At 41.5% G+C, this 27,714-nt stretch overlaps 1 protein-coding gene across 2 annotated transcripts in view; it reads left to right on the plus strand.

Annotated features, from left to right (window-relative positions):
• Window positions 1-27,714, plus strand: part of ARID5B (AT-rich interaction domain 5B) — a 108,500-nt gene that overhangs the window by 69,903 nt on the left and 10,883 nt on the right. For both annotated transcript variants that reach the window (XM_085229319.1, XM_085229320.1), the window contains 4 exons: window positions 1,013-1,125; window positions 7,220-7,424; window positions 9,705-9,757; window positions 17,096-17,193. In XM_085229319.1, the coding sequence (XP_085085445.1) occupies window positions 1,013-1,125; window positions 7,220-7,424; window positions 9,705-9,757; window positions 17,096-17,193 (469 nt within the window). The remainder of the gene's footprint in view (window positions 1-1,012; window positions 1,126-7,219; window positions 7,425-9,704; window positions 9,758-17,095; window positions 17,194-27,714) is intronic.

The following is a 27,714-nucleotide window of genomic DNA, read 5'->3' on the forward strand; positions in this document are numbered from 1 at the left end:
TAGATTTCTGACATTGTTCTAATCATCCCTTTAAGTAATGAAAACAATGGTTACCTAGAAATTAAAGGTTTAAGGGAAATTATCTTCTTCAGTACAGTCATTAGTTAATGATTGTTTATCATTTTCAATGTTGCCAGAGTAGTTGGAGGCTGATTTCTAAATCCGAAAGCAGGCAGGACACGTAATAACGAGCAAACATCTGCTTCATCTCCTATTTCTATATGTGATCATAATTTATATCATAATATCGTTATTGAAAGATGAGCCTGGTATTTTTTACGAAGATCCATTTCCCACAGCATGGCCAGGATTTAGTCACTGTGTTATTTCAGAGCCGTTTTATCTTAAGAATTGGACAAAACTGAAAGTGATTCATGTTAATTTATACGTGTGGTATGTAACCCTTATGAAACAATCAATCACTTATTTCAGTACTTGTCAACTTCTAGAGCTAGTTATGTTTTTTGATCCGTTTCAGGACTCAGGGGTAATTTTATTTTTTTTTAAACTTTTTTAGAAGAACTTTGACAAGAATGACAGAATATATAAACATTTCTTGGAGCTGTAAGGAATTTTAATATTTCAGAACACTTCTAAAAACAGATGTTTCCCAAAGTTGGACGTAGTGGTTAGTACTCTTACTTGAAGATTAACAATAATAAATGCAGCAGCTCATTAATGCAAAGTTACCTATTAATATTCTACTTTGTTCTTTTTTGTACCATGGAGAAATATTTGTGCTTTCTCTCCGAGTCCTTCAGAGACCAGTGTTTGACTTTGTATTAATTAGTTATGTGAAAGTAAAATAGATTAGCCTTGGGGAATATGATATAGAAATGTATAGTGTGTCAAGATGTAACCCGTGGAGGACGGGAATCTCATAATAAGCATTTACTGTAGACAGATGTGTACATTTCTGTGACTGATTGTGGTGGAATTATTTATGATGCTTTCAGCTGTTAAGAATCCAGTATAAGACAGTGTACTCAAATTGTTCTCCATTAATTTTCAGCACCAAATCTTAAAGGCAGACCACGCAAAAAGAAGCCTTGCCCACAGAGAAGAGATTCATTAAATGGCATTAAGGATTCCAACAATAATTCTGAAAGCAAAGCTGTTGCCAAGGTAAATCACTTGATAATATTCCTTTCAGTACATTCTCCTTTTTTAGGTACGGCCCTGCCTTTGTTTCCCAGCATGTTGTTTCCAAATTAGAATGTAATTTATTTTCTTGGAGAGATAAATGTATTTTTTTTCAACAGTTTTATTCTTTACTTTAAATCTCGGCTGTGGTGGAAGTTACCAGGGCCTATAATCGCCTAACAACCTAATGCTATCAGCTTGTTGGTAACTGGTAGTGTTTAAGCTTTCTTGGCACCCGCTGTTAGTTTTCACATTCTGTGACACACAAACATAGTTTGTGACAGTATCTTCAAATTAAAAATAAACCAGGGAGCAGCTCACCCTGTTACAATGCACTTCTAAATATAAATTTGAAGATAAACAGAGTATGAAACAAGAGCTGCTTAAATAATGGTTTCTAAGAAGCACGCACAAATGAGATTACTCTGATGTTAAGATCTTGACTTTAAAAAAAGGGGGGGTTGAGGGGTGAAGAAGAAATTCAGTGCAAATGCTAAAAAAAAAAAAAAAAAAAGGACAGATTCTTTAATACTTCACGTTGAGCTGCATATTCATTCCAGAATCTGTTTTAAAGAGTCTTCTTTATTTGCTATAGTGCTTAGCCCGTGCTGAAAGTAAAAATTGGATCCTTGCTTTGTGTTTATGGGCATATCTCTTAGTTATTTTGGGTTTGTGTCTTTTACTTAAAAATGAAGTTTTTGTAGTGTAATTTACGTCCTATTTTCTCTGTTCTATGTGTGGTTTTAAATAGGAATTTGATTTTCTCTTAAAATAAAAGCAGCACAAATGTCTCCTTTCAAGATGATTTAATTTGAAACTGTAAGATGCAAAGATGGAAAATTACTTAGAGCAATACTTCTTGATTTTTATCTCTGTCAGAACTTTGTCACTGTTGATACTTTTGAGCCCCTGCTAACCATATTTGCATAGCCTGAATGTTTCACCCAACTCCTTGTGAGCCCATTGTTTCACTAAATTAGATGGATGTGTATCTGGAAAATGCTCCCATTGTTGTGACCATCTCTTTAGGAAATACAGTGAATCTATAGATCCATTTACTTTCGTATTGTTATAGGCAGTGAATGTCCTGGGAGATTAGGAGGTTAAAGAGGTCAAGTGGAAGTGTTCTGCTCTGGGTTTCTCATAGGAAGGCAAATTAAATTCCACCTCCTCCTCCTCCCTAGGAGTTCGGTTAAAATTGTGCCTTCTGTTGATGACGATAAAAGAGGCTGAAGTTCATGATGAAGCTCTGCCCTTAAGTTACTGTTTCTCTTCTCTTTGTGCCCTATTGTGCTCAGTTGGAGGCTGTACTATCGTGTTAGACAGGCGTGGTAAAAGGCGATGAAGCCTGGTGTGCTGAGTTGCAGGGTCCTGCCAGATTCTATAGAGTTTGCCTGAATGTTTTTGCTCTGCAGAAGAATGTGCAAAATCTGCAGCGTGAAAATGTCTCAATTTGCCTTAATTCCCCCACCCCCAGCCGTTTCTCATGTTAAAATATTACTAGCAAAATGCAGCATGTGCTGTATTGTCAAAGCACCCTGCTCTTTGGCACCTGATGCATAGGTACTAGATAATTAAAAACAACAGCAACACTTCATACCAAATTATTTACCCTCTCTGTTTATATTTGGGTTCACCCTCCTAGTCAAATGAGAGGATATTTTAGATAAGAAGTAATTCTGTCTATTTATCTAGTCATACTGTGCTCATCATTGTGCAGATATTAATAGCATTAATTATCTTGGCCAGCTTAATTTCATTATAAATAATAGACGTGCTCATGATATAATGTCCTTGCATGTAGTCACACTGACTTCACTCTGGCTCTTCACATCAATCTGTGTTGCAGAGTTGTGGAAATGCTTCAGTAAGAGGGGGGCAGTGAATCAAAAACCCTCCAAAGCAGATGCACTACACTTTTAGAGACCCTGCCAGTGGGTTCCTGGGGACAGTGGAAGTGTATGGGCAGGGGATGGAGGCCCACCTGCTGTCCTCTCCTTGTGGGAACACTGAGCTATGAAGTCATCAGCTTAGGCTCCATCTGATTTTCTTCTCTAGCCTTGCTCCAGATCTGATGAATGCTGACAGCGGGTCCGTAAAAAGCAGAGCTGAAAACTGCTAGAGTAAGTGGGACAAAGCCACTTGTGCTAGGTGCCAAAAAGTTTCGGTGATGGTCCTGGCCTTGTTCCAGCTAAAATCCCTTTCAAACAGAAGTTGTGCAGCTTTCATCCTCAGTTGATGGCACCCAGCATCTGACTGCAGCCCGACTTGAGCACAGTGGGCAGACGGCTGTGACGGAGACACAGGGACTGTAGGGTTTGGGCAGGGAAGGAGCAGAGATGGTGCCGAGACCAACACAGACCGCACGTTTGTATTGACTTGCTGCGTTCTGTGTTCTCAGCTGCCACTGACTAAAAATTGGTGGAAGGGGACAGACCTGCAGTCTGGGGCCTCCAAGTGCTGCTAGACAGTGGCATAGTCATGTGCCACCTCTTGCTTGTAATCTGGTGTCTGGGTGCTGCATCCTCCTCTTACCTATTGGGGAGGATCCTGGGGAGCTCCCTCATGCTGGAACATTTGGTGAGGCAGGCTTGGCTCTGCTGGAGGGCACCTGGAGGCTGTCATACTGCTCATGTCAGCACTGCTGGACCAGCTTGTGTGACCCACAGGCCCCAGCGCGACCCTCGCTGTACCTGCAAACATTTCTTACTCGGTGCTCCCAACAAGCATTCCCAAAGTGTGTAGAAGTGCACTGGAAGGCCTTGAAGAACTGGCTGATACGACTGTTCTGAATAGCTGAAAGGATTAACTTGTTACACATGGAAATTGTCCCCAAATGAATCTACTCATTACATCTCCTAGTGCAAATGCTAAAGTAAATCTCTCACTTCATTTATATGGCAAGATCTGGGAAATTAGTTTAAAAGTTGCCAGGATTTGCTTTTCCTGCGGCCACAGGTGGCCTGGCATGCTCTCAGACATGAAGATTTATTCTGAGAGCCTCAGACTTTATCTGATTGAAGCTCTAAAATACAGCTCTGTAGTGGTCTGCTGTGTGTGTGACCTCTGGCAGGAGAAAACAAACCCCTGCTGCACCCATAATGCTCACTGGCTGCCTGATCCTGGCTCGTACACCTCTGCCTGAGCATGCAGGCAGATGTGGCCAGATGTTTCCAGAGCCCACCGCAGCACGCCCCAGCCTCCATGCTGCAGCTCTGGACTGCCTTACAGGACCTTAGTCCTCGGCTTCGTTCTGGGTGTGTTGTGCACAACGAAGCTGCAGCGAAAGAGCTTTACCTCCTCTGGAAATGGAACTCCCTCTTTACAAGAAGTTCATTCTGCTTTCTGACTGGACCAGACAAGAGAACGAGGCCAAGCAAAATGCTGCATTTTGTACCACAGCTTTGCCCTTTAGGGAGATTCAGAATTGCATTTCGAGAGAGGGAATTGATTTCTGGTCCGTGGTGGAAATCTAGCAGAGTTCTGACTGCAGCGCATTTATACTGGATTTACACCAGTGCTATCCAGAGTGATGCTTGGCCCTTTTGTTTCTGATTAATCAGAGGTCACAGCACTCATTCATGTCTCCTGTCACCTGGGGGAAGTGCCAGAAATGAGTCTTTGCCTCCAACATGTGCAGGTGAAATATTTCAGTTGCATCAGAGCTCCTCTGAACCTGGCACTGCTTGGAGGCCTTTCCTTGCATTTTGGCACCTTTGAGGTCCACAGGTGCTTTGACCTCTCTTCTCTGTGTGCTGGAAAGAAGGACATTATGTGTAGCGTGGAGTTTCTCACTCCCAGTGGCTTTTTTTATGTGATCCTTACTTTGTTTCCTTTTGTCTCTTTGGGAGTAACATCCCTTACCATTAGTTTGCTTTCAGAGAAGTGAGCTTTCATTTGATTTAGCGTTTGTGCCCAGGCTGTCTTTGCAAGTGTAGTTGAATTGTCTGGTTTCAAATATTAAAACACAATACAAAGGTTGAGATTGACTGGCAGACAAACTGACTGACTGACTAACTGACTGACTTTACCAAGCAAGAGTGCTTCAAAACTTGAGAAGCTGTTCTCAGGTCCAGTGAATTTACTCCACGTGTTAGCTTGCACATACTTGCAGTTCAAATTAAAAATCCTATATTTAATGAAATTATGGGTTTGCACTGGAAGTGTTAACCCAGTCTTTGGTATAGCACTGAACATTCTGACAATATAATCTAAACTTTATACGGGAAGCTATTAAACAGTTTTGCAAGGAGCCAAAGTAAAAAAGTCAAGGGATTACAGCTCTGAACTGAAAAGTGAAGTGATGAAATCCAAAGTTCAGTTAGTAGGAAAAAATTCCCCTTAACTTCATTGAGTTTTGGATGAAACCCAGGATCTTTACCAAAGTTCAATCAGTGAGCATATCTATTACTAAAAGGCAAAGCATGGTGTCTTGTGCCATAGGAAGACAGTATCTCTTTGTAACATGCAACCAGAGACTATTGAGCAATACGGGAAACAAACTTGAGGAGGAAGGGATGAGGAAAAACTGTGCAGGAAGCCACTTTCCAGTACCTGGTGTGTTTCCTGGGCAGAGCAGGCATGTACCCTGCAGTGTTCTACAGGGAGAGCTTTCAGTGGCATCGAGTATCTTGGAAAAGTGCCACCACTTCTCCCCTCTAGCATTGCCTTGCCCAGTGTCTGTAGAAAACTGCGGAGATAGCTGACCTTAAACCAGTGCTTTTTGCAGAGTTAATATCTTGGAGCAATGCAGAAGAAAAGATTTTGTTTTCCTTGAGCCTGAATACAAGGTATTTATACTGAGATAAAATAAGCATATAGTTGTTCCAGTGGTATGTTTGTTGTTTGGCCACAGCACTTACCTCCAAAATGTCAAGAAGTGCCCACAAAGCACCTGGTTGGAAGCAGAAGGAGGATCAGTATTTTGCTTGACCATAATTCCCCTCTTGCTCTTCAAGATATGCTGCTCCCTCTGCTCTCCTCTCAAGATACCCAGTGCTGGCTCTTGGTACTCACTCTGGAGCACAAAGGACATCTCTTGGTTCAGGTGTGGAGCTGCAGAAGGCTCTTTGCAGCACTTGCAAGCAGTGACAGGACATTGCAAACCCAAAAGACAGCCTGTTAGCACTTCCATTGCCTTGCAGTGGGCAGCTTCTCGCTGGACATGCACTGGTCCCACCTTGGACAACGGAGAGTTTTGAAACATCAGTTTGCAGGGTTCCGCTCCTTTGGTTTTGCTTCACATAAATTATGGCAGTGCTCAAAGTGTAATTTGATTGATTCCATGTGAGGATTATCTCCAGGATGAACTGCAAGATGAAACCAGTTCCTAGGTTTGAATACTGATGAGAGGTTAAAGTGGTTGCAATATGTTGTCTTTCTCACTGACAAGTCAGCTGGGAAGGCCAGTGGGGGCTGTGGGACTCACGTGCACTAGGGCTGTGGGAGCCTAGTGGGACAGGCTGCTGTAACCAGTCTCTTCTTTCTGCTCAGTACCTGGGGCTGTGCTTAACTTCAAGCCCTTTTGACTTAAGTCTGTGCTACAGCAGAACCTCCGCTCATGTGCACGGAGGGTTCTGCCTGGGTAAGGCCTGCCAAGGTCTGCGTCTATTTTGGTGGGCCAGAGGAGAGAAAAATGAGTCTTTTCCGAGCTGGCTGCTGAGCGTTCCTGGAAGGGGCTGAGCACCCTCAACTCCAAGGGTTGTCTGCGGGAGTTGACAATGCTCAGTGTCAGTCCTGGAACAAAGGTTATTATTAGACTTGCTAATGGCAAGTGTATGTGAGAGATGGGAGCTGTCTGTGACATAGCAATGTATAGTCATAAAAATGCAGATCTGGAGAGCATTACCAATGGGTTATAATGATTTAAAGATGTGGCTATTTAAAAATGTTGTGACTAAGATTCAGAACAAGACATTTAGCTCTAAAAATAGCTTCCTTTGTTTCCCCTCAAACACAATTGCATGGTTTGGCCTCCTTTTTTTCAGCAATCCATTCTGCCAGGAGTGGGTATTTGTTCTTTAAGTGAAAATTAAAGGTTACCCAGATCTGATATGACATCTTCTTTTTTTCCCAGGTAAAATGTGAGGCTAAGTCAGCTTTGCCCAAACCCAAGAGTAACAACAGCAACTGTAAAAAAGGCTCAAGTGAGGATAAATCAAAGATTGCCGTAGGTGAAGAATGCAGAGCTGATGAGCAGGCTTTCCTTGTGGCACTTTATAAATATATGAAAGAAAGGAAAACACCAATTGAACGAATACCCTATTTAGGTTTTAAGCAGAGTAAGTATCCTTTTTCTCACTTTCTTGTTGATATTTTAGAATGGTTTGGCTTCTCTGGAGAAAGTATTTGCACACAGAGCCTGTTTTAAAGCCTTATGGATGGGGGGACCGTGCTTATATCTACACATTTTCCAGTCCAGGCATTTTACTGTCATATACCTAGATTTGCATCTCTTCCTTCTTGGGGTAGTTGCTGCTGGATATTTATAGGTTTAAATCCGCTGATTATGACTAGAAATAGGCATGTTGAAAACTCTTTAGTTTTCTGTTTTGTAAATCTGCAGCATCTGTAATGCCTTTCTTCTGAGTTAATAACATGACGTATGTTTATTGTGCCCAGATGTTCTTTATGAAAGGACAAATATTAAAGGAGGACATTTAAAGGTGGTCAAGAAAGGCACAAAAGGGATCAGATTTTTCAGCCCAGAAATGTGTTTATAGTTAATAAATTACTGACTTTGGAGAATATAAAACCAGACTGTATCTGTTTAATACAGAATGCAGTGTTTAAAATTGCTTTGGCATGTACAGTTTGTAGTGCCACAATCTGTGAAGCAATTGTAGGTGGAGAAGATACAGTTGTAACTAAATTCTATATAAATATTGCAGTGCAGTGTAGAGTTTCCAACAAAAGCTGTAGAAGGGGGTATTTTTTTTCCTTATCTATAGGCTGATTGATACTTTTTTTCCTTAAAGGGAGGACTCTATGGATTGAAATATTATTTACTCTAATTTATCTCGCAGATTAAAACCATGTGTTATTTTGATGAAGAATGTCAAACCTGTGTGTTTTACATAACAATTTACATACCTAATAGCAATTGGCACTGATTGCAACAGGCCTCCAGCAGCCATTATAAACTTATATAACTCCGAATGATTACAATGTTTGTCTGAAAACTGGCTGCTTGAAATGGAAGTAAAATTAATGTACTATGAACAGCTTCGTTGCATTATGCATTGATTCAGATTAAATCAAGGCCTAAGCAAAGCTCTTGATAGCTTTGAAGCAATACAAGGTTCAATGAGGCTTTCAGAACGTTTTGTGTTGAAGAGAGGATTTTCCTCCCCCCCCCTCCCCATTTTATTCTGTGCTCCCTCGCACATGGGGGCAAGGTGGGCTTGAAAGACAAGTTTAGGCATTATTTCTAAAATTCCCCATACAAGGTAAGGCCCTCTCCTAACATATAGCTGAAATACACTGAAAGTTGCCTGTCATTCATTATAAATTAGGGGCCTGATCCAGTAAATACTTAAATGCCAAGAGTAAGTACACTGAGAAGAGCAGAAATGTTTGCAGGACAGGGCTCTGTATTTGTCCAGCAAGACTTGTGCAAACATTGCCAATATAAATAGGTTAGTGGGAATGAGCAGTGTATACCCTGCATCAGAGCATCCCCCCGTGGAAGAGGAGATCCTGTCCTCCGTGTTCTGAAGCATTATTGCTGAGTCTGGCCTGAAGTGAAAACAGCGTGTCTTTTGGGAGCCACTGCTTCCTGGAGGAACAGTGCACTGACTTTACATAAAGCTGTGACATCAGTTTTTCTGCTGCCAATTAGCATAAAACAAAATAAGGCCAGCATGAGAAGTGAGAGGGAAGAAATTATGCAGGATGCAACAAGCATCTCCCAGCACTCCTTTTGAAGGAGTTACCTCTGTTCCTTTTACCCCACAGCCATGGGCAAGGCATGACCACGTAATTACTATGGTAATTTCATTTGTGCTCCCCCCGGGTTCATTTACACAGGATCCATTAGAACGCAGCTTATTGCTTATTGATTATGGAGGCCATTATCTGAGCTGCAGTAAATATTGGATATTGTTGCTTAATCGATAGGCTTTCTCTGTGAGCTAGTGTGTGGCTCATGCTTGCTTGCTAATAAAATCAGTATTAAACAAATAATTAAAAGCAACATTCTCCCCAATGAGTAATTTTTATTATCAAAGTTATGGAAACATGCTACAGTCTCATTGTAACTGTGCTTCTTATCAGCAAAGTCAAATGAGCCCATTACCTTTGTCTCAGTGTATTTTTCCAGTCCTGTTAAGGAATCTAAGTATGTTCTCTTATATGTAATTAAATATATATATATAGTACAGGCTAATATTTACTTTTCAGATTATGTAAATATCTCTTTGGAAAATGTTTCACAGGAGATTTTTCAGGGGCTGTGAGCTTTTTTTTTTTTTCTGCTTTTTAAAGAACTGTTTAATTTACATTTCTTTGAAATATGTTGGTTAATGCAATGCTTATCTAAATACTTATTGTCCCTCTAACAGTTAACCTTTGGACTATGTTTCAAGCTGCTCAAAAACTGGGAGGATATGAAACAGTAAGTGTTTAAGTAACTTAAATGAAATAATTGTGCAATCTGACTTTTCCCTGTTAGGATTAAAAAAAAAAAAAGATGTAAAAGCAAACAATCATTTGCTGCATTTTAAGCTAGCTGTACACATTGTGGGTTTATTGGGCCGTTTTTGGAAACAATCCCAATTAGTTCCAGGTTTGGCAAAATTGTAAACTTGTCGTAAAAGCTACAAGTGGAAAACATATGTAACTCTTCCCTGTCAAGGAAATTAGTTGGGTCTGTAATTTTTTCCCATGTTGAGAAAGGGCTATTATTGTACAACAAGCCAAGATTGCATAAAAGAAATTTCACTTGGCAACATCCCTGACATCTGTTCATGTCTAATATGGGAAATGTATTAAAGGCTTTCAAAAGTAATCAGCATTGTCCATTAAGGAATAGTATGCTGCAGTATCTTCTCTTATTCCAAGTGTAAAAGAACTTTATTAGACAAGGGTCAGTACCACATAAACAGGAAGTTATCAAAGTAATTCAGAAAAGTCTCTGACATTTTTTATCAGCTAACCATATCTCACAAGAGCAGTTTATTTTTAGCTTGCAGGAAAATTTGGAGGCCATGGATTTTACAGCATGTATTTTAAACCAATAAAATATTATAGCAACAAACTTAGATTAAAATCTTGAAAAGAGAAGAAAGAGCTGCATTAATATGGCACATAGAGATGACATCTGTAATAAAAGCCAATTGACATAGGAAGATGTCGTCATTGGAAATATTTTCTTTGCACACAATGATCAGATTAAGTTGTTCAGTTCCTGCCGCAGTTGGATGAAAGAAATTATTTTTGCTTTGTTTACGAAGTAATCTGGGACATATCTGTGCTGTAGAGAACTGACAAGAAGAAATGCACTATCAGGAGACTGAAAGTCACTTGAAGCAGAATACAGAACTCACTGTTTTCTTTCCCTACAATAAAGCATATTGTTCTGTAAATTAACAACCCGAGTTTATTAGCATGGGTGTAGCTAGGATTTTGTGAAACTCGGAATCTGACATTCTCAACAAAAACACGTGCTTGATTTGGCTTATGTTATTTCTATATCTTTCATTAACCAGCACATACCATACTTATGTACAGGAGCGTGCGTAGGTATGCTAAGGAGTATATATGCATGAATTGCTACCGTAGATACATCGTTCCAGAAATGATGAGCCAACAGTAATTGCTGTGAGTTGTAAAGCACAATGAAAGCAAGGGCTAAAATCTTGATCTTGATCCAGAGCCCGAGAGAAGGCTGAAAGGGGAATGAGGTGTTTGGAGCACTCAGGAAGGTAGCAGCATTTCAGATCTGCTTGGTGAGACTGAGGACAGAAGGGCTGCCAAAGTGGGGGCTTGCTGGAGAACGCTGAGTTCTAGTGCCAGAATGAGAGAGGGCAGGAGGATCTAGAGATGGTGAAGAAGGTGAAGCTCAGTGCCTGAGGGAGCAGGAACAGGAGGATGAGTTTCTGAACAAGATGTCAGAGAGCCAGGTTTACCGACAACAGCGGTCTATGTGAGAAGAAACGTGAGAGGATCAGAGGGGAAAGTTCACACACATCAGACTCATACAGGGTAGCATCAGTCCATCCTTCTTTCGGAGGGATTCTCTCCTGTCCTGGAGATATCCTTGATGATAGATGTTCCCAGTTGGTTAGGGGAATTTGCCACCTTTGATGAAAACAGCAGTAGGAGCTCAAGCTCTCTAACATACCTGGGAGCCCAGCATTGATTTGTGAGCATCTCTGTTGAAGTGATGGGCTTTTTCTACAGCTGTGAGTGGTTTCTGTACTCTTTCTGCAAAAGAGCTGAAGTTGGGAGGACCATGCTGACATGAATTGGGTTGTACATGGAGGCTGTTTGATGTCATCCTTTCCTGTTAACATCTCACCCTCAATATGGATGTGCTTTTGCTTTGTATTACCTGAATGTCCATTTACCTGAATGTTAGACAGTTAGCTGCTGCAAAACTTAGACCTGTGCATGCTCATTTTTTTTAGAAATTTATAGCTGGCTTGTATTCATTGAGCTTGCTGAACTGCATTTGTCTGTATATATTTCTTTATGGTGAGCATCAGTGAGACTCTTGTGTTTGATTTGAGTTTCATTCTTCAATAAGGCAACAGATGACTGGGATAATGTGGACCTCAGTTCCAGAATCTTAGGCAGGTTTCCGTAGTCCCATATTTAACATTTCACTCAAGTGCTGTAGTTCAGTAACAGTGAGATTCTACCACTCTCACAAACAGCTGTGATTGTGATTCATTTGCACTATTTTTGATGAGAAATTATGTGCAGAGCAAAGGCTTTCTTCAGTTTTAGGGTGACAGAAGCCTACCATGATTAGCATATTTATCTCTATGGACTAGACCCTGCCATCTGGCTTGGATGAGTCTCTTATAATGGTTTCATCATCTTTACCTTCTTTTTAAAATTTCACATGTCTGGTTTATGCATTCAGCTTTTTCTCTTGGAAGTACTGTAAATAAAAGAATTCTTACAAGTAGATGTTTGTCTTCAGCATGCAGCAGCTGCTTTCTGAGCCGGCAGTGAATTATGGACTGGTTAAAATCACATATTGGAACTTAGAGTGGTTAGGTGACAAGTTTCTTAGAAGTGAGTATAGAAACTTCCCTAGTTATAGCAGTTTATAACCTCATGTTTGGCAGAACAGTGCTACTTGGCCCATTTTCAGTTTCAACCCCTGCCCTGTCCACACTGTATGTGTACAGATGCCATTAGGAGATTTTAAAAATGAGAATCAAGCAGAGGCTATATACAGTGTTTTTCAGCTTCTGCTGAAAAACATTCACAGAACAATGTATGGCCTGTTGTTTAAGGATCTAAAAGCGAATGAAACTTGCCAGAAATTGCATTTGAAGTGCAGAGAATAATTTTCTAAACTGTCTGTCTTTCCTTATGTTTCAGATACTGGAATGAATCTGGTAGCAGAGACTATTAGCTGTACATACAGGATATTTAGTAGTGTCAAGTCATCATTGTGTGTCATATGTTTCTATTTAGTGGCTCTCCAGTTAGACAGCTTGTGAGAGTCATTTCTTATTTCTCCATTATCTGTTTGGTTACTAATTCTTAGTTAGTTGTCCTCCATAGCAGTGTAATATCAGAACAATATGTTGGACATAGTACAGCCTTAATAAAATTAGGATCCCATGCAAATTGGTCTAACCCCTTTACAGACAAAACTGTCTCTTTTGAATTGGTGGGATCATGTTTCTCTCCAGTGAAGTAGATGAAATAAGCATCTTTATTGCTCGTAGTAAGAGAGTGCATTGGAAAGCACTCTCTGCAGCAAGCCCTCACAGTATGAATGATTTAAAATGTCCCCAAATCCTTGGAAGAAAAGTCACATTCCAGGGGGCTCAGCTGCAGTGGCGTTTAACAACCATGGACTGGAATTTTGTCAGTCACCCTAAGTCAAGAGAGTAAAAGATGCAGATGTTCAGAGATGGGAAACTTCCAGGAATTATTTCAAGAGTTGTCTTTGGCAAGTCCTGAGGTGGCTTCTTTCCTTCTAAGCCAGCACAGGAGGAATGCCTTGGCATATTGTAAAAGACTGTTGTGCTGACTGGGCTTAACCTGCAGATGTCTTAGAAAGATAAAGAGTAAAAAGAAAATTGGATGGATCTTAACCGTTAAGTTTCACTGAAGGTCAGTGAGATCCCATTTAGCTGTTGCCTTCTGGAAGCAACAATAAATTGCTTTAGTTTTTAGAAATTAATGATTGATGCATACAAAAGTTCTGTGTCTGGGCAGGCCCAAAGGAACTGATATCTCAGTGGAATGCAAAACTCCTAATTGCCAGAGCTCTGTTCTGAAGAGCCTTACGAAGATCGTGTACCATGACCAGAAAACCCCCATTCAATTTGGAGCAAGAAGCTGGGATTGGCAGTGGAGAAGATCATACATTCCTCAAAGCAGAAGATGCCATTAAAAGCGTTTATATAAGCAGTCCTCTACTTTAATAGATAAGATCATTGCTTTAATTTGGTTGCTTTTGAGTACCACTCACAGCCTAATACTGTGCTTACAGGAAAAAGATCCAAATCTGCTCTCGGGTCCCCGCACTGAGCAGTCTCTTGCTTAACTCCAGATTCTGCTGACAGGGAAAGATGGCATGCAGGTTTTCAACGCCCCTGAATCCCAGTGGCCATGGTCTAGGACTGTGGAGCTGTAGGTTGGAGCAAACTGTGGGAAGGGTCCGCAAACCAGAAGACCACTGTATATAAAACGGAAGCCAGCATTGGGGTGGAAAGCTGTCAGAGATTAGACTGGCCTTTGCAATTGCCTTGATGGGTAGATGAGCCTGGAACATCCTGTGCTCTTAGTATTGTGGCAGACACTAAGAGAGATGTATATACTGGTGGGAGCAGAGAAAAACAAATTGGAGAACTAAAGCAGTAAAGAACTTTGTCCTCTGTACGTTGTCTACTGCAACAGGTCAAGTGAAGTCAGGAAACTGAAAGTGAATTTACTAGAAGTGTGAAAGGAAAGTGCTTAGGAAATAGTTGTTAAAGCTTTTGCATAATGTTAGTTGTCTTACTTTACTAAAGCTCCATGCCCCTAAAAATGACACTTGTGAATGAGTTTACAGGAAATTCTCTGCTCACCTAACTAAAACATTTTAATATTTTTGCACTTTTCTGTTACCTGCCTTTCTGTTTCTCATGTGCCCCAGTCGTGGGCGTGTTACTAACAAGGACTACATATGAACCAGTTCAGAGTAGAAAACCACTGTGAAAAAGCAACCAAGGCAGGTATTTTGGTACAAACAGTAACCATAAGTAAAGCATTGCCAAGCACTGCTCTTTCCTGGCTCCCCAAGAAGTTCATCATCACTGAAGGTGGGTGGGAGAGACTTCAATGAGAAAAGCAAGCAGTCCTTAATTTGAACATGGCCAGCATGAGCATCCAGCTTCAGCAGCGCTGCCCTGCATGGCAGTTGTGAGGTTTCCACAACGCTGCATTTTGTTCAGATTGTTTAAGGATGCAATGTATCACTTACTTTAGTCCTTTGAAGTTTATTAAGCATAAAAGCTAAACTTTCCAGGGCAGGGGAAAACTCATCTACAGGCTTGGTTAGAATAACAGTTATTTCAGGGAATGTCAAATTTACACGTGGGAGGGCACAACTCTGCTAATTGCCAAGGAGTTCTGATCCTCTGCAGAGGCGGAATTGGATAAAGCTGTGCAAATGTTTGTGTAAATACTATTATTTTTAGCAGCCTAGAGGAGATGGACACCAATAAAGGTCCAGTGACTTCAGTGGGATTCCCTTTTCACCTTAAGGAAAGTTGTGTTTGCTATTGTTCCAGCTTGAGTATCAACTTTGGATTCGGCTCATAGTTAATGAGACTTTGGTTCTGAGGCTGCTATGTTCCTTTTGAAAATGGACACTGTGCTTCATAGTAGCATGGGCATGTTTAAAAAGGGGACTTGCTGTCGTTCTCTTGCTGACTAATCCTTTGCTTTCATTCAGAGATTCTGCCACAGCCCCACTGTACTTAGCCAAAGATGAAGTCCTGGCCCAAAGCCTTGCAAGCCAGCTGAGCTGGGCTTGCTTGGAGGACATAGCACAGCTCACAGCGTAGCTTTGAGCGTTTTTTTTCCCTTAGCCTGTGAGGCTGCCAGGTTACATTTGATAAAAGGCCTCTTGCAACAGCCCCTGGCGGACCTTTGATTTTGGGGATCTATCAAAAGGCAAGGGTTTTCTGGCCATGCCTTATTCTTTTGCCTGTCCCGACGACAATAACAAAAGTGTGGGAGGCAGGACCAGAGGTAGCTTTCCATCCAAGCTTTCCTTTACAGCCTGGGACTTGATCCAGTGCTTTTTGACCTTTCAGGTTGCAGAAGGAGCATCCTTTAATATTCCCAGAAGTTACAGCTCATTATTCCTGTTTCTCGACCCCTTCAGCAAAAATAATAGACTGAAGTGTGGATAGCTTGGAGAAGATATGTTGTAAGGACTTGAATAGATTCAAAATGAACTTTTTTCTTCAGATGAGTGTTTAGTTTTATTTCATTAATTTATTTGTGCCAAATTTATCTGCACTACTAAATACTAGTAGTGAGTTGGAGCTGGTACTGATGTTTTCTGAGAACTGCACAAGCAGTGAACTTGGAGGAAAACTGTATCAATACCAAATGCTAAGTCTCCAGCCAGCCTTTTGGCTTCAGAGAATGATTTCAGCAAAGGAAGGATTTTCCTTTTATGTAGAGCTAGAAAGAAATACCTCTTACCCTGTAATATTTAATGATGGTAGCTATCTCCTCTTGTCTAGATTAAAATTACAGGCCTCAGATTGCAAGTTGTAATATTTGTTTTCTTCTGATTGCTGCCTTTAGCTCCTCAGTAAATGCCATTGACTACTCTGTGGGTAACTCCAAAGAAGCCTCCAGGGCTGAATATATTAAAATCCACAGCATTCCACAGAAAATGACAAAATTCTCCCCAAATTGCCCCCACAATTTTCCACTGGCCTTCTTTATGAGCTGCAGGCAAAAGAGGGTGATCTATTGTGCTTGTCCTATTCCTGTTTTTCTTCCTGTTTTAAATATAGCAGAATATATAAAATAATAAAGTGGTATTCAGAAACAATTCTTTTGCCAGGTCTTCCATCTGTTATTCTGTATAATCCTAATTTCTGTACAAAAAACAGAGCCATGGTATGCAACTCAATATGTTACAAGATGTTTATTTTCATCAGAATAGTCCAATAAAATACATAGCTCAAATATTAAGATGGGAGTATGTTAAGATTTCACTACTATTTGATCTATATATTTTACTGACATAAATGGATAAAAATAAACAGCTTGTAACCTATAGAGTTACAGACTATGCTTTTGTGGATTTACAGAATTCTGTGGTGGATTTGGGTTTTGCAGCAGATTTATTTTCTCTAATTCAGTTAAAATAACTACGTAATCATTATTTGTGCTGAGTACGGGTCTAGCTTCATTTTCATAATTCACCGTGGGATTTGTCTGCATAACTTCTTATGGTTAATGACCCTATATTGATTGAGATTCTCTTTTGTGAGGCTGGATTGCTTGTGACTTGATAATGAATCAGTCAGATCTCTCCATTTTAGAGCGAGAGAAAATAGGCGTAGTGTTAACTTACCAAAAAAAAACCCCAACACCCAGAGCTTTGTGTGCTCTATATATTCTGTAGGGGCTTTTATTGTTCTTGTAGTACATACTGTTCTGGAAGTGTCACACATGCATTTGTTGTTGTGAACTCAAACGCTGTAGAATCTGTAAAGATGCAAGATTAAATTTTCCATTGCCATTTTTACAGATAACAGCCCGTCGACAATGGAAACATATTTATGATGAATTAGGTGGTAACCCTGGAAGCACAAGTGCTGCTACATGTACTCGCAGACATTATGAAAGGTAAGATAACGAATCTGAAATGCTTGTTTAATAATGAAAAAATTAATTTGGAGAACCTTCAAAGCGTTTTATAAAGAACTAGAGAAAGAGAGAGAGAGAGGTTTCTTAAAGATACAGTAAATTTTCCCCCAACAGTTTAGCCAGATAATCCATTGTAATTTAAACCACAATATATGTCTCCAGTGGCTAAATACATAAAAGAAGCATCTATTTTCTTTGGGACATATCTTAATTTTTATAACAGATTTCCGGGTAAAGAAGCTGAAAAATTGAGCAAAAAATGAAAATTGAGAAATGAGCTAATTGATGCAGACACTTGTCTTCTGTTGGTTTTTAGGAATACCAATTAAGCAAATTGTGGTTGTGATCAAAATAATGGGGCGGCCCACAATGCAGGGTGCTGTTAATGTTGTAGGTCATGCAGAGCACTGCATTCCTCTTCTTCACTGCATTCCTTCCCTCCTCCCTGCCTGCAAGCTGCTGCCAAACACTCTTTCTCTGCAGCCATTGTTGCCGGTCAGAACTGTTGATTTCTTATTCTTTCCATGTAGATAATAACTTCCAGGGCTTGTGAAGCCAGCATGCACTGAATAAAATACTGGAGCTGGAATGTTGTTTTGGTTTACTTAGATTTTTAGAAGCAACCCTTTCCTTTCTTTTCTTTGTTTTTCTTTTTTCTGTAGACAAGAAAATTTTAGTGCAATCTCTGCAATTTCAGGCTCAAGTAAGGAAAGTCCAATATCTTGTTCCAGAGTGTAAACAAGTTATGGTGCTGGGCTCAGGAAAAGGCTGGTCTTGCTGTGCACAGAGCTGTGCGTGTTGAGCAATTTCTCACCCTTTTTTCGTGTTTTATGTGTTGGCCACTCTGAGGGAGATGCTGCTCACACCATGGTGAAAAAGGCTCATTGCCGTCCTTTACTGGTGGCAGCTGTGGCATGAGGGCCTGGGTGCACCAAGAAGTTCCATCTAATGCACTATAACAGAATTTGGAGCCAAACAGTGGGGCAGATTGTGTGAGTTGCTATACACGTCAGATGGGGTTTCCTCTGCCATTGCGTTGCTGACAGATGTTATAGATTGCCCTAACTGACTCATCAGATTGTCTGGACTCGGCTCTTCCCCTCCCTCATTACAGCTCCAAGAGGCTCAGGTCTTCCTCTTGCACCCAGGCCAGCTGATTGGGTTAAAGATGGCAGCCTGAGCTTTCCTTGGCCAGGTGTACCTTGCAGAACCCTGTTGTTGTTTTTTTTGGTCAGAGGAGACCCAGGCATGCTGAGAGTTTCAGGCTCTACGGGTTCAGGGCACGCAGGGAGCAAGTGTTCCCAGGCTTGGTGCTGAAATTCAAGATTCACTGAGAGAACAGTTCCTCGCTAGCTATGGAAAAATAAATGAGCCATTCACAAATACATGATGAACCCGCCTCTCTTTCTTCTACTTTCGTGCTAGTGGTTCATTATTTTACATGCAAAACCCTGGAATTGTGCTCTTCTTCTCATTGATGCGCAGAGACTCCTTCCCATGACTTACTCAGCAGTTACTTAGGGATACGCTACAAAGTACCACAATCTGTTGTGCTGACTATAAAAGCTGAGCAGATTCATCATGCCTTCAAGGTACCACAGCCTTTCCAAAGCCAGTTCTGCTTGCCGGGAATATGAGGGAGGAGACAGCTTTAGCTGATGGTTGAGATGAGTCTTAAGACATCAAAGTGCTCAAATGTGAGCCCTTGGGTTCCAGAGCCAGGACGTAATTCTGACATGAGGCAGGACCTATTGTTCAGGTCTCTGCGGCAGGCTGTCAAAAGATGGCAGCTGAAGAAAAGGTCTTGTAGGATTTTTAGATCAGTTCTGAGCTGGCATAAGATGTGCTTTACCAAATCTGGTCTGAAAGACTAAAACTCATATAGAAAAAACCTCAGTGACTGATCCAATCTCTAGATTTCTGATGTTAGACCCTCTTTTTCCACCACGGGAAAGCTGTATTGAGCCTCAGATTTAGAAAAGAAGTAAATGAAATTGTCATGGTTTGTTTCAGTTGGTAATTCTAACCACAGCACCTGTAAATGTAATGTTCATTTATAGCCAAAGCACTCAGATGACATTTAATCTAAAACTAGAACTGCAATGCAGGAATACACATTAATGATTCAGGACGCGCATACATTTTCTAACTTGAAGGTGAGCTGTAAAGCTAAACTGGAAATTGAATTAAGCTGGGAAGTAAATGTTGAACAAACCTCATGATTTTTCCTTTCTGGATCCCAGTGGCCTTTCCTTTCTTACTGGAGGCAGAACACGCAGCTCCCTGGTGTCGCTGGTGCTGCTGTTTGCGTCAGCCCTGCTATCCGTCTCCACAACTAGATGCCAAGGGCACCATGCTGTGGTAACTAGGTTTTCTCAAGTTGGTGGAGAGGCTACCAGCTGTTTGTACTGGCTTGAGCATACCAAGGCTGCATTGACAGCAGTGACCTTCCAGTGACAGCATTAGGATACTGAAGAGTGTAATGCACGTGGCTCTCACGTGGCCTCACAGACTCTCCTCCCAGCACCCGCTGCAGGCTGGGTTTTCACACCCTGTGCCTGTTCAAAGAAAAGAGAAAAAAAGAGTCAGAAACTGTACCAAGGTGGCAAGCACTAAAAACAAGCCAAAGTATAGGAGTGCTGGTGTGGTCGAGGGCAGGCAGCACTCTGCTCCCCAACACACATCACGGCAGGAGAGGCTGCGATGCCTGCCCCTGCTGGGCCCTGGGTGGCAGGCAGCTTGGGGAGGTGATGGCCTTGTTCCTCCTGCAAAGGGGAGATTCTGCATGCCATATCAACTGATTCATTTCAAGCAGTACGGTTTGCGTTTCCAGTAACTGTTTTCATTTTAAAACAAGGCAAGGTAGTAAGTGTTTCAGTAAGTGTTATTCGTGCATTAGTTAGACAACTTTTGTTTTATTAATGAGTGTAATAATGAAAGTGCAGGTTGCTGAGTAGAAGTAATGGGTGTTTTTATTTAAAGCGTAGCAGGTATCATGTAATGCCAGTGAATGTGTTATTGTCACTGTAGGCATGGCTGGTCCGAACCTGCCTCAGATTGGGTTGTTTCAGGTAGGCCCCAGCACTTCATAAAATGTCTTTGTCAGCCTGGTTTCCCTTCCAAACCTATCCATCTCTGTCAGTTTTTAATATTAGTACCAGGCTCTTGGCTATAGTCCATTAGTACTGTACTTAATTGCTCATGTTACAGATGATTACCAATATAAAAAGCATTAGTGTTTTCCCATTGTGGGGCTGCTGCTCTCTCTGTGGTTCGGGCTGTGCAGAGCTGAGGAGTTGTTGTTGTTTTGGTCATTACTGTTTGTGCAGGCAGTTCCCCTGCTGTCTGTGTCAGCTGCATTGGCCTGTGCCTTCCTGAGGAGTGTGAGCCCTTGTCAGTGCCCCATCTCCCTGTTATCAGCAAGCCCTCAGAAACGGCCGTTCTTCTGCGAAGCGCTCTGCTCCCCACCGCCTTCCTCTCCTAATGCAGATGTGGGTTTCACATGCAGGGGTTGAGGTTTCTTTCGCTTTTACACAGAACACATGATCATCAGCTTTAATTACCCTGTGTAAACGATAGGCTGTATTTCTGCAGCACCAGTGACGTTGCTCTTAGGGATTTTTCATAAATATTACACCTCCACCCCCTCAAAAAAAAAGAAAGAAAGAAAGAAAAAAAAAACAACACAAAAACCACCACCAACTTGCTATTTCGCAAGGTATAAAAAGTTCCAAATAAAATGCGAGCAATTGCATGTTGGGGCCTTTTTGCGCCTCACAGCCTGGCTGTTTTTCATCTCGGTTTCCTCCAAAGCAAGCCCTGTCCAGCAGCTACGGACAGATGTGCAGGGCTGGGGCACCTGCTGTGAAGCAGTGTGCAACATTGCCCCTCAGCTGTGCAGTGGCCGAATGTGTTGTGTTGGAAGATGCCATGGCCAGCAGTGAGTAGCCCCTGAGGGCTGTGGCCTGTCTGGGTGCTGCAGAGCCACGGAGGAGCTGGGCTGTGCCATGCCCTACTGTACCATGGGGTGGCTCACGGCCTGACCCTTGTGAGCCACCAGAGCCTTGGCCGTCCAGCTGTCCTGGTCAGACCCAGGTGGCAGGGGTCCATGGCAGGACTTATATCCCTGCAAATTCGGATAGCCAAACAGGCAGCGTGCTCTGAAGCCCTGGCTGCCAGGACACTGCAGGGATCAGGTGGTGGAGAGGGGACCTCGGTGGGCGGTGAGGCTTTGCAGCCCTGCATGGTGGTTGTGCCATGCTCTGGGGACAGACTACTGGGGTCTGTGGCCCCTGGGCTCCTGCAGTGCATGCTGCACATCTGTCCCCTTCCAGCAGACTGAAAACAGTGAGATACAGTGTCCAACTTGGAGTCCATTCTGACATTTTTCAGTCTTAATCATACACGTAAATATTATGTATTATCAGAAACACAAGGCAGGTCAAAATAAGTCCCTTATATGGTTTCCCTTTAAGAACCATGAAATTTCTCTACCCTAAGGATATTGTGAAGTAATTCAATATGCAAGGAGAGTCCTCCATTTCTTACAAATGCTGCTTAGTTTTGTTAAAGCGTTTGGATAATTTTGGTAAAGTTTAAGCATTTTGGTGGAGCTTTGTAGGAAATAGCAGCTGGTCATTTAGGAGGGGAGAAAAAATAGGAGCCTTTTCGAGCATATAAGTGAAAATGCTTATGGTAGTCTTCTAATATATGTTGTAATTTACCTGAGGTTTTGGTTTACATTGCTAAGTGTGAAAACATCCTCAGGCAAAAGTTAATCAAGTGTTATGTCACCTGTAAACTACAGCTAGCTCTTTGTTTGACCCAAAAAAACTTGCCAAGCAGTAGTTTTTTCTTATAATATCAAATTGTTTTATTTTTGTCTTCACCTCACTTTCCTGCCCCCCTCCCACTAGTAGTAGTAACAGACTCCCAGAAAACTTTTAAAGTTTCAAACTGTCTCAGTAGTTTTCCATCAAGCATGAATTTAAGCCTGAAGACAGATGAGGTATCGTAGTCCTCTTTTTCTTTTCCTATTTTTTTCGAGGTTTTTTTTTTTGTTGTTGTTTTGGTTATTTTTTTGATAAATAACAAGAGGTTTCTACTTGAGATTTTCTGCCCTCGGGGCTTTATCATTAAGATTAAATAACTGCACTCTCAAGCATACCACTGAACAAACATCTTTTCAATTATGTGAGTAACAGATGCTTTAACAAAGGAACTATTGAAAATTCAGAAAGCTTCCCCCCTCCCCAAAATTTAAAAAGTATCAGATGACAGAGGAATGTAATTGTTTACCATTAAAAAACAGATCCTTAACTGTCCATTCAGAACATCTGAGAATACGCTGTTTTTTCAAAATTTCTTCAGAACTGGTTTTCCAGCGTGTAGACTTAGTGGCCAGTACTAGAGTCATTGGGTGAGCACATCAGATGATCAAGTATTCTCTTCCAGAGACTGCAGGCTGATGGTCTATCTCCCTTGTGGGGAACTGTTTCCCCCGCCATATCTTCCTTTCCACCTGGGGTCTTGCCCCAACAAGGCTTGTGATTTTTGTAGAGTGATCTGGGGAAGCTTCTCTGTCCTCATCACCCTTCACTGTGCACTAAATCTGGGATGGTTGCTTGTTTCCCCTCACTGAGCCATAGGATGGAGAGTGTCTGAGCTTGCACCGCCTGACAGTGCAGCTAAATCAACAGCTGTAGTAATGTCACTAATTTCTAGTTTACCTAAAACAAAGTGCCTTTGAATTCTCTCACAGCAGTGCAGTTCCCACCTTTCAGCAGCGAGCTGTTCTCATTACCCACCAGCACTCCCAGTGGGCTGTGAGGAAAGTTGTTGATGAAAGGATGAAAGAGCCATTTCTTTAAGGAAGGAAAGTTCTTTGGGAACAAAATCGAACTCAAACATATTTTGCCTTTGCTGATAAAATACATACCAGTTTTGTACTTCAGACATATGCAAATAGTCCTATTGCTATTGTATTCTGCATGAAAGCATGCAAGGCTTGCTTTCGTAACCCCTGGATTGTACAATGCAGCACGGGGAAATCAGGCTTGATTTCCTCATTGTGTTTTATATTCCCATTTCAGAAAACAGGCTGAGATCTTAAGAGCTTGGGTTATTCCTCCTCCCCTGTTCTCTACTGGAAACTGGTCACTGATGCCCAGAGAGCTGCCTAACACTCCTGTCAGTCCTCACCAGCTGACTGCTGCTGAAGGTGACTTGTTTCCTGTGACAGCATTGCTCCAAGATTTATTCCTTTTAAAGGATAACGGTGTAAAAAAGACAAGCTTTCTTTTGGGATCAGAGCTAGGGTGTTCCTGCTGGTCCCTTAAAACAATCAAATGCTTTGCCGTTGGGTTTCCAGGAAGAGAATGAGCTTCTGCAACTGAGGTTATCAATGGGGGCCCTCTGCCCTGGGACTGCCTGCCTCTGCATGAGGACTGTTGCTGGAGTTGCCCCAGCTCAGTGCCGCTTTTCTTGGCTCCATGCTCACAGGGCTGATGATGGCTCTGCCTTGCTGCTCTCAAGGACCTAACAGAAAGATCCCTTAGTGAACCTGGCAGAACAGTCGTCTTGTCCCCAGCTGTGCCTTCAGGGGAAGGAGTCAAGACCCACTCACCTGTGACTTAGTATGTCCTGGAGGGAAGTGTTTTCCAATCTCTTACCAGCAAGGTGATTTGTTGCCTGTCCCTTCTCAGTGTTTCTGAAACGGAGCATTTACTGTTCTCATGATTTACATTAGCATCTAAACCTTGCATAATCTCACTAATCCCCTGGCCCCCAGATAACCACTGGCAGTGAGTTCCATGGGTTAACCGATGGTTGTGTTCATTCGGTAGAGCAGATTTAAGTCTTTTTCCATTCTCATTGCAAACAACTTCCTTAACCTTCTTGCCTGGAATGGAAAAGGGGCAGCGTCTCCCAAGTAATGGGCTCTGGTATTTTATGTGCTTCCAAGATTATTCTTGTGGCTGAGAGGCTCCCTTGCGCACTGTTTTGTGTTGGGCTTGGAGCCCTTGAGAAAGCAAGATGATGTCAATGGGAGGCATGTTGGAATATTTTATTCTGCCAGAAAGAAAACAAAAATAAACACTGAAACAAACGGTATAAAAATACTGTAGGGGTTGTGTTGAACTGCCTCCTGCCCTCCTTCCCCCAGTGCAGCCCATGGACAGAGCACTGTGTCACGGGCATATGGTTTCTCCCTGGCCGGAGCACCCCGTAATATCCACGCACAGTGGGGAGAATTAGAGAGGAAACTGGCAGCCTTAACATTTAATTTCCTTCCTCTTTCTGGGTTGGTCAGATCCTTTGCATTATTCTAACTACTTTTTTTTATCATGTCTATAAATAGATGTGCTCTCATGTGTTACCTGAAGCAGAGTTGGGCCAAAAAAGTCATTCATTCTTTATAATCAATGCATGAAAATGTAGTGGTTATTGGCTCAGATTAGATCTTGTATTGTTATTTCTGTAGCTGGGGGAAAAAAAATGTTGACTAATAAAGATTAAGGACTTTTTTTTTCTTTTTATGAAATGCTAATGATGAAGACATGTTTGATATACTGTGAAATACATTTCTCTAATGTGAAGTTTCTGCTTTTTGTTGGGAAAGATATTCAGTCTCTGGAGGATTTTAGAATTTGTAAATATAAAATTATCTGCTTCAGTGTTTTTTAAAAAAACGTTGGCAGAAAGCCAGATTACTTACATTACTGTAATAGATTTGCTGACCTCTGACATCTGCTGCAGAGAAGTACATTGAATTTTTCATAATATCAGATGATGCAGATCTGAAAACTCAGTACACTGCACCATTATTTAATTCAGGACTTAGTAAAGCAAAATCTTTTTTTGAGTAGCAGTTTATACGTGATTAAACTTAATATTGCCGATTGTAATAAATCAGGATTAGTATAGTACTGATTTGTTAATCTAACTTGTATTGATTTTAAGTTGTCTTTATTTAAAAAAAAAAAAAGGCTCGCTTTTCACAGCGACTGAATTTAATAAGAAGCTCTGTGATAGCAAAGACTCCCCTACTGTTTCTGCTCTTGGCTGGAAAATGTTATTCTTGTATTATTCCAGGAAAAAAAAAAAAAACAAAAAAAACCCCTCATGCTGCTAAAAATCTGCTGCCTGTGGAAAGATTTTTTAATACACTAGTGCTTACATATTCTATTTATGTTAATTGACTTATAAATAATACATTTTATTAATCTTAATATTGGAGTCTTGATCATGATAAAGACCCTTTTATTTGGTCTCCTCGCAGGCTTTACAAGTAAATATTCTTTCGACCACAGAACGGCCCCCCTTTCCTCCTCCATGAGTACTTTGATACTCCCCCCACCGCCGAAGACAGCCCCGTCCAAAGCGCTGACAGTGCGGGTGTTGTTTCTGAGCAGAGCACGTTTGAGGTGTCGAGGCGCATTTTTGTGAGCCCCGTCTTTCCTTTCCTTGTGCAAAGATTGATTAAATCTTACCTGCGCTGCAAATATTTGACAAAAATCCTGCGTTCGTTTCAGACATGTCACATTCTGCTAAGCTATTTGGATAATAGCAGATCACATTCTTCCTGCGTTGGGCAATATTGACCTTAACTTGGCTGTGCAGCGAGCGGTAATGGCATGTGAGCCGGAGCTCTAACCGTTCTGAGAGCTGCCTTAGCTTTATTACTCCTGTGCTATAAAAGCTTCTAATAATCAAATGATAAGATCATATCCTGTGGGTAATTGTGTTGTACCATGACAGGATAACTGAAAAAACACTCAGTGAAAATTGTAACCAGCGGAAGTCTCAACACGCAGAGCGTTCTCGTGCGGTTGGGCTCCGTGTGCCGCCTTGCGTGGGATCCCCCGTGCCCCCCGCACCCACAGCGCTCCGTGCGCCAGGCGGTGTGCTGGGAGCGAGGCGGAGAGCTCCTCCAACAAGCCATCCTTGTGTTTTGGTTCCGTTTTACCTTAGTCATGCCTGCTTCCAGATACAAGAAACATTTAATTCCAGATTTCCTGCTGCTGGCTCCAGGCCTTTGACCGGCGATGTGAAATGTATTTTTACTGCTGTCGTACTGCCAACTGCTGAGCTCAGTGAAAAATAACTAAAATGAAAATGTTGTACTCCCACGTGAACTCAGGATAAGAAAAGGAAATTTTAAGGCACAGTTGCTAATTAGCACCAAAGCTAATGAGTTCTGGTGAGGTGCACCACAAGGAGGAGGAGCTCTGGGAGGCCGACTGGGAGGCGTGCAAGTGCTCGCCATTGCTGCAGCCCAGACCCAGCTGTGCCTGGAGCCCCACATGTGCCATCTTTGCAGCAAGGCCCACCACTGGGCCACAACCACTTGCCCTCCTTGCAGCAAGGCACACCAGTGGGCCATGGCGCCTGCTTGCACAGCACTTGGACGCTCTGAGGGCCTGTTGAGGGGAGGTGGGGATTTGTAACGGGCAACGTGTTCCTATGGAAACAAAACAAAGCCAAACAGTCGCCTCGCAGCGCTAACAAGTATTGTCATAAAACGTGTTTTTATTAAAAGCGAGTTTAAATATTTAACACATGGCAGAGCGACATCAGTGTTGCCCTGTGTGAAGCCCAGCCTCGCCTCGAGTCAAGTCCGAAGCGCTCTGTGCAGCACAGGGAGATATCCAGTGCTTGCACGAATATTTGTGCTTTGTGAGTGAAATTCAGCAGCCTCAAGTATGAACAAGATTATTTTTTTCTGATTCTGCTTAGTTATGCTTTTTATTATATAAACATTAACTGTAATATTACAGTGGGAAACAGGTATTTGGCAACTACATATTATTTTGCTAAGTTTGCATAGAGGGAGCAGTTTCCAGTTTTAGCAGCTGTAACATGTTTAAACTCAGTTTGTAATGGGATCTGAAGATGAATATTCCCTGTGGGCTCTGCTTAGCTTCATTACTGGAGCCCTGCCAAATTCAGGGCTAGAAAGTATTATTCACGCCTCTTTGCACATACCATGTCAGAGCATGCTCAGTTAATGAATTTTGTTTCTAATATAGCATAAATTAGGTTTATATTTTAACATAATTTATGTTGTATTTTATTAAAATGTAAAATATTATGATCACAAGCAATCTAATTTCTGCTCTCTTAAGCCCAAACTGTGTTTGAACATCTAAGTATGTAAATCAAAATTGCATGCTTAGGAGCTGATTCTAGGATAACAAACGAATATCTGAACCAAAGAGGTTTCTGCCTTGGAGTCCTAGATTAAAGATAATTAAGGATTCCTGGTATTTGAACAGATTTATGTTGTTTATAAGCAAAGTACATTTTCCTCGCAGAGTCAACTTGTCTTAAAAAAAAAAAAAAACAAATTATGTTTGCTGTATTAAAGTTCATATTTTTAAAGTCTCAGTCTTGTATTAATCCCACAGTGAGTCATTAATCATACCAAATGCATTATAAAAACTTTAATCACTGAAGTTGAAACTGAGATTGTAATGCAATCCATCCCTTTTAATTATA

This window comes from Meleagris gallopavo, chromosome 8 (genome assembly GCF_905368555.1).
Source record: "Meleagris gallopavo chromosome 8, MGAL_WU_HG_1.1, whole genome shotgun sequence".
NCBI lineage: Eukaryota > Metazoa > Chordata > Aves > Galliformes > Phasianidae > Meleagris > Meleagris gallopavo.